A 14,764-nucleotide genomic window follows, 5' to 3' on the forward strand; every position below is an offset into this window, starting at 1 on the left:
AATGAAAAACAGGCAACAATTAATTGCTGCATTTTACATTAACTGTTACCACAGGAACAGTAGAGCATGAAATAAGATCACAGCTGAAGCTCATTGTTGTTGTATATATCAAAGTACTTGTATATATAGCATAATGGAGCCTTATGTTCACATTATCTTACCTGACAAAGCATCTTTTGTGTCTCTTTCTACAAAGGATACTACTGGCTTAACCTTTGTGACACTGGGTTTGGCTTTATTATGTTCTAAGAATTCTCTCTGATACAAAACCATATTCTTGACATTACCTTGAATAGGAGAAAGCAGTACAAAGTTACATTCACAGCTAGCAATTTGTTTACCATGTGCTTATATTATTAAGAGAAAATAAGATGGGCAAGTAAACAAAGAGTTTTGCTGACAACTTTGTGATATCAATCCAAAGACTTTACTTAACAGAAAACAGATTTTTTTTTATTTATTTACTTATTTACTTATTTACTTACTTACTTACTTACTTACTTACTTACTTACTTACTTACTTACTTACTTACTTACTTATTTATTGGATTTGTATGCCGCCCCTCTCCGTGGAGTCGGGGCGGCTAACAACAGTGACAAAAAACAGAATGTAAAAATCCAATACTACAACAGCTAAAAAACCCTTGTTATAAAACCAATCATACATACAAACATACCATGCATAAATTGTACAAGCCTAGGGGGAAAGATTATCTTAATTCCCCCATGCCTGATGGCAGAGGTGGGTTTTGAGGAGCTTACAAAAGGCAAGGAGGGTGGGGGCTATTCTAATCTCTGGGGGGGAGTTGGTTCCAGAGGGTCGGGGCCACCACAGAGAAGGCTTTTCCCCTGGGCCCCGCCAACCAACATTGTTTAGTTGACGGGATCTGGAGAAGGCCCACTCTGTGGGACCTAACTGGTCGCTGGGATTCATGCGGCAGAAGGCGGTCCCTGAGATATTGTTGTATTCTTGTTGTATACTTTTAACAATTCCCCTATATAGGACAGAAATGTCAAGATCAAAATAACCATTCTGTACATCTTTTTAAAGAAAGTTAGAAAATAGTTGATGGGGATGATTTTACTTCAGTTCATTTGGATGAAGACTTTAACAAAGAAACACCTATCACCTTTGCAGTGCAGTGGTGAGGGCTTTAATAAGTTTTTCACAGATAAAGTCACTCAGATCTAGACAGACCTGGACTTCAACCGGAATGCAGTGTCAACTAACAACAAGTCAGTCAAGGTGACAGGAGCCTGTCTTAGTCTTATTGTGTGGGAGGAGTTTGGCAAGGCCATAGGAGCTCTGCCACCTGTTTCTTGGACCTGTGTCCCTCATGGCTGGTTTCGGCCAATAGGGAGGCAGCACAAGACTGGATCCAGGTGGTTGTCAATGTTTATTTGAGGGAGGGGTCCTTCCCGGGTCCTTTAAAGGAGGCATTTATGCACCCTCTCTTCAAGAAACCTTCCCTGGATCTGGATATTTTAAATAACTATCGTCCAGTCTCCAACCTTCTTTTTTTAGGGAAGGTTGTTGAAAAGGTGGTGTTGCTCCACCTCCTATGGTCCTTGGATGAAGCCAATTACTGTTTGGGGGCTACTGTTTTGGTTGCACTGATGGATGATATGGCAGGTCCGGGATGGGGTCATTCCTCTATGCTGGTGTTTCTTGACCTCCCAGCGGCTTTCAATACCATTGACCATGGTATCCTTCTGCACCAACTGGAGGGGTTGGGAGTGTGAGGCACCGTATTATGGTGGTCCTCCTCCTACCTCATTGGTCGGTCACAATCGGTATTGTCAGAGGGCCAGAGGTCGGCTCCTAGGTCCCTCCTTTGTGGGGTTCCTCAGGGGTCAGTCCTGTTTAATATCTACATGAAACTGCTGGGTGAGATCATCCAATGACACAGGGTGAGTTATCATCAATATGCTGGTGATACTCAGCTGCATATCTCCACCCCGTGTCAACTCAGTGAAGCAATGGAAGTGATGTGCCAGTGTCTGGAGGCTGTTAGGGTTTAGATGGGTATTAACAGGCTCAAGCTCAACCCCGACAAGACTGAATGGCTGTGGGTTTTGCCTCCCATGGACAACCCCAACTGTCCATCCATTACTGGGGGGGATCCTTGATGCCCTCAGAGAGGATCTGCAACTTGGGCCTCCTCCTCAATCATCAGCTGAGCTTAGAACACCATCTTTCAGCTGTGGGGGGGGGGCGTTTGCACAGGTTTGCCTGGTGCATCAGTTTATTTGTTTATTTATGTATTGTTTGTTTGTTTATTGGATTTATATGCAACCCCTCTCTGAGGACTTGGGGCAGCTTACAACATATCAAGAAAAACAATATAAATATTTAAAAATCCAATTAATTTAACTAATTTCTCTAAAATCCCTAGTAGCATTTAAAAATTGTTCATTCCCATTCAAACAATAGACATACCTTACACTCATTGGCCAGGGGGCTACAGTATAATGGCCCCATGCCTGGTGGCATAGATGAGTCTTCAGACTCTTATGGAAGTTGAGGAGGTGGGGGCAGTATGAATCTCTGGGGGGAGATGATTCCAGAGGGCTGGGTTCCCCACAGAGAAGGCTCTTCTCCTAGTTCCCACCAAGCGACATTATCTAGTTGACAGGACCTGGAGAGTTGCGGTGCTATTTGGACAGGGAGTCTCTCCTTACAGTCACTCATGACCTTATCACCTCGAGGATTGATTACTGCAATGCTCTCTACATGGGGCTACCTTTGAAGAACATCTGGAGATTACAGCTAATCCAAAATGCAGCTGCGAGACCTGTCATGGGCTTGCCTAGGTTTGATCTACATTACTCCACAAGCTGCATTGGCTGCAGGTTGGTCTCCGAACAGATTTCAAAGTGTTGGGCATTACCTATAAAGCCCTTCATGGCTTAGGACCAAGTTAGCTATGGGGCCGTCACCAGTCTCATGTATCCCAGCGACCGGTCAGAGCCCAAAGAGGTCCCATCAGCCAAGTAATGCTGGCTGGTGGGTCCTAGGGAAAAGGCCTTCTCTGTGGCAGCTCCAACCCTCTGGAGTCAACTGCCCCTGGAGATCCACACTGTCCCTACTTTCCTGGCTTTCCGGAAGGCTTTAAAAACTTACCTTTGCCGACAGGCTTGATGCCATTGAACTCTAATACCTTGCTCCTGCTGTTAATAAGTGAGTGAGTGAGTGAGTCAGTGAATAAACAAACAAACAAACAAATAAATAAATAAATAAGAGAACTGTATTTATGGTAGCAAAACATCAGAAGTCTGGTTGCACCTTTCTCAACTTTAAAAAATTCCATTAAAAGGCATAATACGTATCAATTTCTTCCTCAGTCAGGGATATGTAATTGAAGACTTAGTAAGGTTAAAATAAAAAAATGTTAATTGTATTATATGATCAGAGGTTGACTCAAGAATGGTGATGTCTTAAATATACTTACTGTCAAATTCTCCTTGATCTGTTAATGTTAGGCTACTCTTTAGTTTACAAAGCCTGGCTTTTGAACAAACTTTTTCCTTGAGATCCCATAATCTTAATTTTATGCTGTGTTCTCTTAGCTTTATTAGAAACTCATTGGTAACATTAATTTCAATGCTGTGGTTCCATGAAATCCATATCTGGTCATTTTCAAGCCACGGCTTCACTACCTATTTAAAAAAAAATACTACTGAAACAATATGTTTTCAACAATATTTTCCAGCTCACAAATAAAGAATATGCTTTTAAAGCACTAGAAAAGACAAACCCGTAAGCATATGTTTTCTCCCTTCTGGCCATCAACTGAAAGTCATAAAATTATGACACACATGCATAAAGAATCTTATTGAAAGTAATAATGGTCAAAATGGATGGCCATTAAATGGGTATAAATGGATTTCAACTAATCCAAATACATTCAGTGTGATCAAACTTTAAATTTAGGAAGATTCCCCTAATAGTATAAGTAAACTCAATATAGACAGAGAAACATTATATAGCAGGCCAGAATATTAGCACATCAAGCCTGTTACCAGGGGTGGGCTGCTGCCCAGATGGGGGAGAATGCAGTGGGGTAGCGAAAATGGAGCTCCATCCCAGAGCACCCAATTTGCACTGAAAGATGTTGAAAGAAAATGCATAAGCCACGCCCACAGTGTGGTAGTAAAAAATTTGGTAGCCCTTCAATGGCTGTTACTAACTACTCTGGCTGGCGGTAGCTCTCCTATATAGGACTAGAAAATTCCTTTTAGTTTCAGAAGCCAAGAGTTGAATCAAACACCTGCATTTCAAATGATGTTCTCTCCTCACAGAGCAGTAGTCCTTTCCCACAAAATTAAATATAAGCTGGATATTATAAAGAGATCAATTTTGCCGGATGTACAATAAAGTCCTCAACTTATGACTACAGTTGAGCTGAAAATTTATGTTGCTAAACAAGACAGTTTTGTCCCATTTAATGACCTTTCTTAAGTGAATCACTGTCTTTGTTTAGGTTAGTGACATGGTTGTTAAGTGAATTGGCTTCCCTATTGAGTTTGTTTTTCTCTTTATCTTGACGAATTTATCTTTTCTTTTATGTACACTGAGAGCACATGCACCAAGACAAATTCCTTGTGTGTCCAATCATACTTGGCCAATAATAATTTATTAGATTTGTATGCCGCCCCTCTTCGAGGACTAACAACAACATCACCAAAAGGCTTCAAGAGTTTTTAACCTAATCCTGTGTAGCTTCTGCTCCAGTAATCTCACACTACTAACCAGAACATACAAAACTTTCACCAGACCAATCCTTGAATACAGCACATCTGTCTGGAACCCACACCACATTTCGGACATAAACACTCTAGAAAATGTCCAGAGATACTTTACTAGAAGAGCCCTCCACTCCTCCACTCGCAACAGTGTACCCTACGCAACTAGACTTACAAACCTAAAAGAATATTTGTTGGACACATAATGTGTTTTTCAACCTTGGCTCCTGGAACATTTTATCTATGCTGACTGTGACTGTGAACTTTTAAAATTCTTTCCATCTAGAGGCTACAACACTTTGAGGAGGAGAATGTACATTGTTCTACAAGAATTATTTTATAGAATTGCAGAAACATGTTGATATTACAGATTTTATTTGCAGCACAGAAATTGAATTGAGAAAAGGGACTAAACATTTTAAAATAATAATTAAAAAAAATAAAAGCAAAAAAGTAAAAAAAGAACTGAAATAAGAAGGAACAGGTGGGAGAAGATTTGGGCAATGATAAAACTACAAATTTATTAGATTGATAAATGGTCATTTAATTATTAATTGAACTATTAATTGAAGTATGAGATAGCCTATATTTGCAATATTAAAATTGAATAGTGAAAATCTAGCAGTTATTTCATAAATTTAAATAAGAAAGTAAAAGAGTTGAAAGGAGAAGGAGCGGATGGAAGAAGACTTAGATAATGATAAATTTATAACTGTATACGGTTCTTAAATGGATTTGTAGAAACAAATTTGAATTTATTGATTATGTAAACTATGATTATTATAATGAGAATTATAATAGTAAAGAAAAACAGGGGGAAAGAGAAAAGGGATATAATAAAGCTATGATTATTAAAGGAGGATTAACATGTACTGATTATGATTAATATTTTGGAGAGAAATATCTGGGATTTTAACTGAATAATTAGGGAAAATTATTATTTTCAGAAATAGATGAAAGATGATTACACTGAGATAATTAGTGATTAGATTAACAATTATTATTAAATTGGGCATGACAATGAAAGATATATAGAGTAGGGAAGAGTATTACATTGGGAATGACAGTGAATTTAAATAGATTAGGGAAGATTATTACACTGAGTTTGACAGTGGAAGATATATAGAATAGGGAGGATATATAGATTAGGGAAGATTAGCACACTGCGAATGACAGTGAAGCCAAACAGATTAGGGAAGATTATTACACTGGGAATGACAGTGATATATAGACTAGGAAAGATTATTACACTGTGTCTGACAGTGTAAGTTAGTATATTAAGTATATTTATTAGACTTGTATGCCGCCCCTCTCCGAAGACTTGGAGTGGAAGTTATAGATTAGGAAAGATCATTACATTGGGAATGATAGTGAAAAACATAGGTTAGGGAAAATTATTACTGTACTGGGATTGACAATGGAAGATACTTTCAATGAAAAATAAATAGAAAAATATGTTACACTATAATTATGATTTGCTAAATTAGAAATGATATATTTGTAAAATGAAAGGAATGATATGTTTAAGCACAGAAAGAAGATAATTTAATTTAAATTCTTAATAATAACATTCTCTTCCCCTGTATTCCTATTGTTATAATTAGATTTAAGGCATTATATGAACCAATATTTTTTTCTTGTTGTATAAAAGAAAATTTGGAATTTTCCTTGTAAAGGGCAGTTATATTAAAACGAGGGTTTAAAAAACATGAATGAGATAAGTAAGAATATAAGAAGCACTACGACATAGTTTTAGTACAAAAAAGCAAATAGCCAAGAGAAATTTTGATAGCTAATAGCATTTTGAACCCAAATGAGAAAAGCAATCTTTGAAATCCGCATGACAAAATTAGAAAAGGAGGTAGCACAAGATAAATGATGTATACCAAAATAAAACAGATAAACAATTAAGAATTTGGATTAAGAATTTGGCAATTGGTATTATATTGTATTACATTCCAATTTGAAGGTATGTGAATTTGTATTTCTCTAAGATGTGGAGAAAAAAAGGAAAATATTTATGCCTCCCTCCCTTCCCAAAAAAACATATCAGTTAACAAGTGATGACTGTTATAGAAACTGCTTTTTTGTCCCTCACATCACTGACTTTTAGACTAAAATCATTTGAAATATGGACTTCACCCATCATGTGTACTTATTCAACTTCAGCACCCGTGAAAATATCTCTAAATAAAACTACTGGATCAAAGCATACCTGCTGGCAAGTTGAAACTCCACAGTAAGTTTCTAGCATACCACAGAAAAATAAAATTAATGTCATCCATCTTAGGTTTCGTACATTATTTATTGTCATTCATTCCCCAGAATCTTATCTGCACTTACTGAAATATTGAGCGTGGATTGCTTTCTAATTTTGCTTCGGTCGATGTCTTTTGGAGTCCCTGGCTAACAAAATGACAATAGAAGTAAGAAATGAAAAGAGGAAAAAGCTATGACAAAAATAATAATAATGATAAATACAAAATAGACCTATTTCATTCTATACATTTCAGAAGCCTCTATTAATATGATATTGATCTTGTTTTTCTAATATTTAAAATCAATATTTTAACTATTGAAATAACACTATATAGATTTTATAGCACTTTTAAATTAGAACCCTTGATTCTAAAAAATCTTGAGCAGGCAAACAAGTTGTTAAAATTCTCAGGAATGCCAACAATCCTTTGCCAACAATCTTCTATTTTGTTATTCAAGTACAACTACAAATATATCAATGTAAAAGCAAATAATGTGTGCAAACCCACTAGGAAAGAAATAAAAGCTCAGAATTTGGGTGGGAGGCGGAGGAAGAAGAGGAGGAGGACAGTCGCTGCTAAAGGAAAAAGATGAGGTGAAGGGAATCAAAAAAATCCAAAACTTTAAGGCTTAAAAAAAAAAAGAGGAACTCTGAGGCATCGCCCGGAGAAAGGAAAACACTCTGTTCACTCTGGGCTGTCCAGAGCAAAGGGAGCATTTCTTTTCTCTGGGCACTGACAGAGGTTTATTCCCTTTCCAAGCGCCCAGAGAGAGGAAAATGCTTTGTTCACTCTAGAGTGCCAAAGCGCTCGAGCACCACCGAAAGGCTCCTCTGGCAGCCCAGAAAAGCCCAAAATGGCCGGGATTAAAGGGGGAATGGCAGGAAACTGGCTGGGCCTTCGTGCCACTCTCAAATTTCCTGGGAAATTTTTCTGGGCTCGGGTTCTTAGGCAAAAAATGGTTCTTAAATAGAGGCAAAAAAATCTTGAATACCCGGTTCTTATCTAGAAAAGTAGAGGCATTCTTAAGTAGAGGTACCACTGTATTTCCATCTACCATTGGGACACCTATGAAAGGATAAGATTTGCATTATGATATCACCACATGCATGTTATTTTTTTCATCATGTCAACTATATTGGTCAGTTTGAGAATGAAGGTTGGTTCTCCGAGCTTGCGAGTTGGTTTCCGAACATTTCATTACCAAGCTAGATCATATCTTTAGGAGAGTTTAGATTCCACAATTGTGTTTATAAGTCGAGGATTACCTATATCCATGATGGCGCACAGGTAGCCATAACTGAGGGCACGCAAGGCATTCCCGAAGCCTAGGGAGGGTCAAAAATGGTCCAACAGGCCTACTTGAAGTTTATTTCCAAACTCTTGATAGGATCAATTTGGCCTCCACAGGTTCTGGAGGCTTTCCCAAAGCCTGGAGAGGCTGAAAAATGGCTCAATGAGCCTACTGGGAATCTGGAGGCTTCAGTGAGCCCTGAGTGCATGCACAGGATGGCAACACAGAGGTGAGATGAAGTTATGCACACATGCGTGGGGAGGAAGGCATCACATTATGGGTGTGGGCACACATGTGCACGCTATTTTGTGCACACTTGAGCCCTTTTGGCACCTGACCAAAAAAAGGTTTGCCATCACTGACCTATATGGAAGAAGCTCCAAGTCATTTTAGTGATGCTCATTTGTCCTGGGGCCAAGATGTAAAATGTGGTTCTAGATGTAGAGAGGTTTAGAATGACACGATAAGAATCATTCAGGTCTTAAGCACTTTGCCCGCTGCATCCCTTGGAAAGCACTGTAAAAGGCAGAAAGGCATGCAGATGTCCTTCCAATCACAGTGCCACCAAGCATAATCCTCTCTGTTGGAATCTGAAGAAGCGTTTAACCTTTTCCTATCCCTCTCTCCAAAACTGGTCAAAAGAAGGGCATACTCATCTTATTAAAAATTTACCAAAATATCAAATGCATGTACCATTCTTCCTATAACATTAGTAATTTAACCAGTCTCCCATGGTGATATTTTTATAGAGGACAGTGCTAAGTAGATAATCTAGGTAGGTCCTCTGGGTTCTTAAATAAACCCATCTTTACCTTAGGTGCTTATGTGAGGTGGAAAGTGGAAGTTTTGAATTGAAACCAAATTCTCTTGACAATCTGCATGGGTTTCAGATTAACCTAGGAAGTTATCTACTAACTCCTTCATTCTAAAAGTTCAACATCTGTTCAATTTACTCCATTCTGATATTCAGAAAGATTTTCTAATCTCCAGTTTTCTTTGATATAGACCATGTTCTGTCAAGCTTTAATCCTCTCTCCTTTATACATTGTTCATAATTATCTGGTAGAAGAGCTGATATAAAAGGTAAGCAAACATAGTGGTCTAATTTACGTAGCTTTCCAATTATTGAATTTTATTTATCCAATATTGATGCTATAACATAAAACTTCAATACAGTGTTTCCAAACTTCAGGAATGTATTATGATTATTTAAGTAATAGCAAAAAATAATAGTTTATCTTTTTTTTACCTTAGAATCTGTATCCAGAAATAATTTAGCCACTGGACCAAACAATACCATATCTAATTTTCGAGGTTCAATATCATCTGGTAGAAGAAAATACTCCATATGATAAAAACGATGCATTTTTGGAATAAATCCTTCCTTTGCTTTAGATCCAGATTTCTGTATATCTGGTTTAGAGGACTGCCAAGGTTTATTTGCTGAAAATAAATAAATAAATAAAATAGAAAACGGAATTGGGAGAATGAAAGGGAGTATGTTGCTGTTACCATTGTTTTGTTCTATGAAGAATCTCCAAGATTGGCATTTTACCTACAAAAGTATAATCTTAACATATTTACTTTGGTATAACTGAATATATTGTATGAATTCATAACTGTAGCTTATATTCCAAATTGACAAATATTGTAAAATATACAATAATAATTAGTTGTCCTATAGCTTTAATTAAATGTTTGTAAATGTATCCATACATACTAGATAAAATTACCAAAAGATGTTAAATAAATATCCAGCCTTCATTCATCCTTCCAAACAGCAATCTGTACAAATATTAGATGCTGAACAGACAGGTCAATGGTCATCTCACTTTTCTCAGAAATAGCTGTAGGAGCCCTAGGATATGCTGCATTAGGTATAACTACAGATGTAGCTGGACACTTATTTTCACATTCAAACAAATATTTAATATATCAAACATCAGGAATTGCGAAAAAGCCAGTGTAGCATGTAACATTTATCCACATATAATGTACCGCCCTCATTTATATCAATCTTTTACATGAAGTTAAATTGTGCTTAAACAGAATGGATACAATTTTCCTATCTTTACATCCCAAAGATCAGCAATGGATGGGATTTATAACATGAACTTGGCCTAGGGTAAAGTTATTTAAATATAATGACAAGCATATAAGATCCTTTCTATGCTCAGTCTTCTATGCACTACTCTGTAAACCCCATATGACATGTTCAAAAGAAAAAGAACTTACAATGCCATTTACCTACTTGGAAGATAAAGTGGAACAGCCAATGAAACCGAGAATGTGCAGGTAACCAGATGCTGAAAATTAAATTCTTGGCTTCCAATTGACTGAATGGATCCTGACTGTTCATCTGCAGGAGTGGGATAACCGCCACCAACACCCATTTCTAGGCTTTCAGTTAAATAGGTGCTGCCTGAATATTTCGTTCTGTTGAAATCTTCCTCAGGTAACTCTTCCTCTTCATATTCTCCCTCAGTAAATAGGTGTTTACTTGTCATGCTGGGACAGAAACTCAATTATTAATAATTCTAATTTATTCTGATCTGTGCTTTTCTTTCTAAAATTAATTACTTTAAAAACTGAAGTAAACAGCCTATACTCTACTAAAACGAGTCTCCACAAAGAGAAATTGGAAAAACTTTATTTGTATGTTCCTTTCCAACACAAACACAACGCATTGTAACATAACCAGAATATGAACAATTGTTTTATTCTGGGCCAGAATCATCTTTTAACAAGATGAAGTTGTTTCACGCATATATAATTCAAACATAATTTTAAAACAGCAAAGTGTTTTTTCCTCTGGTTGCCAAGCACTCATTGGTGGTTTGTATTGCAGGCTGTTACATCACACAACTTAGATAAAGAAATCATTTCCTTGTAAATTCCTTCTCCAGATTATAGCCACATTTATTAGAAGACATCCAGCCACTGGGAAACAGCCTTACCTATAGACCAGTGATGGCGAACCTATGGCACCGATGCCACAGGTGGCACGGGGAGCCATACCTGCTGGCACGTGAGTCATTGACCTAGCTCAGCTCCAACGTGCATGTGTGTGCTGGCCAGCTGATTTTTGCCTCGCATAGTGGCTCTGGGGAGGTGATTTTGGGGAGGGAGCCTACTGGCCCCACCAGAAGTTGGGAAACAGGCCGCTTCCAGCCTCCAGGGGTCGGGGGAAGCTGCTTTCACCTTCCCCAGGCATTGAATTATGGGTGTGGGCAGTCACGCATGCACAATAGCACACGCTCTTTCAGCACCCGAGGGAAAAAAGATTCGCCATCACTGCTATAGACACTTTAAGATTAAGCCTGGCTGCTCTTCCTACAGAAAGTAGGAAGAGCGGACTCATTCAAGATTAAATCTGCAAAGTTGCAGGTCCTCCATAAAGGTAATGGTTCCCCTCCCACATATGTGCCAGTCGTTCCCGACTCTAGGAGGTGATGCTCATCTCCATTCCAAAGCCAAAGAGCCAGCACTCTCCAAAGACATCTCCGTGGTCATGGGACCAGCATGACTAAATGCTGAAGGCGTATGAAACAATGTTACCTTCTCACCAAAAGTGCTTCCTATTTTCCTAGTTGCATTTTTATTGCTGACCTGCTGATCCACAAGCTCAGTGTCTTAGCCACTGAGCCACAACGTCCTTCATACCTGGCATGAAAGAACATCACGAGGCAACCTTGATGAACTACAGTAGAGAGACAGCCTGAAAACCACTTTGAGACAGAGGCTAATGCTGAAAAGCCGATGTAATGCATACATTTAGATTTAGTTGGCAACCCTAAGTAACTGTAAACTATTTTTTTTAACACCACATGTAGGTGTGCCAACCTTTTTTTGGGGGGGGGGAGATATAATTTTTTAATTATTTTTCTCCACCCTTACAAACATACAAAATTACATACCTTCAAATTTCAATACAATACAATATAGTATCAATCACCAAATTCTTAATTTAAATTATTATTTTATATCTATTTTGTTTTGGTATACATTATTTACCTTGTGCTACCTCCTTTTCTAATTTTGTCATCTGGATTGTTTTCTGTTCTCATCCAAGTTCAAAACGCTATTTAGCTATCAAAATTTCTATTGCTTATTTTCTTATTTTCTAGTAAATCCATGCCATAGTGCTTCAATCCATTTCTTATATACTTGCTTATTCGTGTTTTTTAACCCTCATTTTAATATAACTGCCCTTTAAGAAGAACAAATTCAAATCTACTTCTCTTCCAAAATTCCCTGATCTATGTTTTTCACTGTCATTCCCAGTATAATAATCTTTCCTAATCTATTTAGTTTCACTGTTATTCCCAGGCGTCCCAATCTTGACATATGCTTTGCATGGTAAGTTTTCTATCAGTACAAAGCAAGGGGGCCAAAAGGTGCAAAGACAAGAGAAAACCACCACAAAGGGACTTATGATGAACTGACACCTATAAATCAAGCAATCCAAACCAACAATAGCAATGTACATAAACAAGCAAGTTTCCATTCAAGCATTCCTGATGTATCAGGAACCACAGAGATAGAAAGCTACCGTATGTTGTTACATTTAGTATTCAAGACGGTGACTAGATAGAAGATTAAAAATACAACTTTAACCACACAAATCCTATCCAGGGATTAGGAAATTAAACTTTCCATTTCAAATAATTTCTTAAGGCAAGAAGAACAAGATGATGCACGTATGCCACACTGCAGCAAACACGAACTTGGATTTCAACTGGGTGTTCAAGGAAGAAAAGCATATTTTAATATGATAAAAAACCCAATTGTCATTATCCAAATTACACTCCAGTGAATCAAACTAGAAAGATATGGGAAGAGATATAATGCAGAGAAAAATAAATGAGATTAACTTTGAAATCAATGACCCATTAGCAAACAAACTCATTAATTTAAATGAGCAGCCTTACACATTTCCTTTATTACTGCAAGTTGTATGCTGCCCAACTCCTCATGTGCTTTCCCAGACTGATATACAGTATATCTACATGCAAACTTTCCTCTTCGGAGAGGGGCGGCATACAAATCTAAATAATAAATAAAATAAATAAATAAATATTCCCTATAGCAGTGATGGTGAACCTTTTTTCCCTCAGGTGCCGAAAGAGTGTGTGCCTGCACTATTGTGCATGTATGAGTGCCCACATTCATAATTCAATGCCTGGGGAAGGCAGAAACAGCTTCCCCCATCCCCGGGAGGCCCATGCAGGCCCTCTGGAGGCCGGAAACAGCCTGCTTCCCAACTACTGGTGGGCCCAGTAGCCTCATGTTTCGCCTCCCCAAGCTCCAAAGGCTTCTGTGGAGCCGGGGGAGGTTAAAAACGCCCTCTCTCATCCCCCTAGAGGCTCTTTAGAAGCCAAAAACACCTTCCCAGAGCCTCTGGGGGAGTCAAAAATCAGCTATCCAGCACACAAATGCATGTTGGAGTTGAGCTAGTGCAACGGCTTGTGTGCCAGCAGATATGTCTCCATGTGCCACCAGTGGCACCCGTGCCATAGTTTTGCTATCACTGCTCTAAAGAATATGCTAGCTATCCGGTTCACATAGAAAACAGTATTGCAAAAATGTGTACAATATTATGAGTGAGGAGAAATTTTTGAACAGCTGTTTTATTATGTTTGTAAATATTTCAAGCTGCAGTTCGGTATTGTGCTGGTTTAATCCACAGAAAAGTTCTTCCTCTTACTTAAAAAAAACCCCAAATCAATTTGTAAACAGTCATTCTGTAATCAGTAGCCACTTTACTAACATGGTACTATAACCTATGAATACTTTTGCCAGGATATCTCAAACTGCTTATCTTATTATCTAAGGCTTATATTTATAAAGATTAGACAATGTAAAGACCAATCGCTTCTTTGCTTAGAGGAAAGTCATCTAAGATTGCAAAAAGATATAAAATCAGATATGAAACTCTTCTAGATGAAATAGTTCTCTAGGGTAATCTTGGTAAGTATAAATCATACATAAACAAGGTAAATTGGATTTACTTAGCCTTTAGAATATTACAGTAATTTAAAAGCATGTCTTTCTAATCAGATTAGAATGTCTATTAAACTTCACCTTCTCAACCTACCTGCTTGCTAGAGTTTCTCAAGATAGCAATGCAATGTTCAGCCTACAAGAGACTTCCCAAAGTTTGTTATTTTTAAGCCTACAAGAGACTTCCCAAAGTTTGTTATTTTTAACTAAAAGTAGAGGTCCTTGAGCAGTCCAAATATAAAAATGAGAGTTAATCTTGGATCAAGTTTAATTACATCATTTTACCAAAACATCGGACCAAACGACATTTCTACCACATTAATTACTGGTAAATAGATTTGTTTCTATCTTCTTCAGCTTATACAGATGGTATGAGAAGATTTCCAGCAATGAGATGTCCTCTCTATTTGAATGGTAGAGATTAGTACTATTATTTCTTTCTAATTGCTTTCAATGTTTATGT

General features: G+C 37.7%; 1 protein-coding gene across 8 annotated transcripts in view; it reads right to left on the reverse strand.

The window, feature by feature from the left end:
- CFAP92 (cilia and flagella associated protein 92 (putative)) overlaps nt 1–14,764 on the reverse strand; it is a 61,098-nt gene that overhangs the window by 44,147 nt on the left and 2,187 nt on the right. For 6 of the 8 annotated variants that reach the window (XM_070738553.1, XM_070738559.1, XM_070738552.1 and 3 more), the window contains exons 2-6: nt 10,550–10,806; nt 9,548–9,741; nt 7,090–7,152; nt 3,453–3,660; nt 162–287 (exon numbers count right to left, since the gene is read on the reverse strand). In XM_070738553.1, coding sequence (XP_070594654.1) covers nt 162–287; nt 3,453–3,660; nt 7,090–7,152; nt 9,548–9,741; nt 10,550–10,805 — 847 coding nt within the window. In that variant the 5' untranslated portion in view covers nt 10,806. Of the gene's footprint in view, nt 1–161; nt 288–3,452; nt 3,661–7,089; nt 7,153–9,547; nt 9,742–10,545; nt 10,807–14,764 lie in introns of all 8 variants that reach the window. The other 2 variants (XM_070738555.1, XM_070738556.1) reach the window with 2 other exon arrangements.

Source organism: Erythrolamprus reginae, chromosome 2, assembly GCF_031021105.1.
Source record: "Erythrolamprus reginae isolate rEryReg1 chromosome 2, rEryReg1.hap1, whole genome shotgun sequence".
NCBI lineage: Eukaryota > Metazoa > Chordata > Lepidosauria > Squamata > Dipsadidae > Erythrolamprus > Erythrolamprus reginae.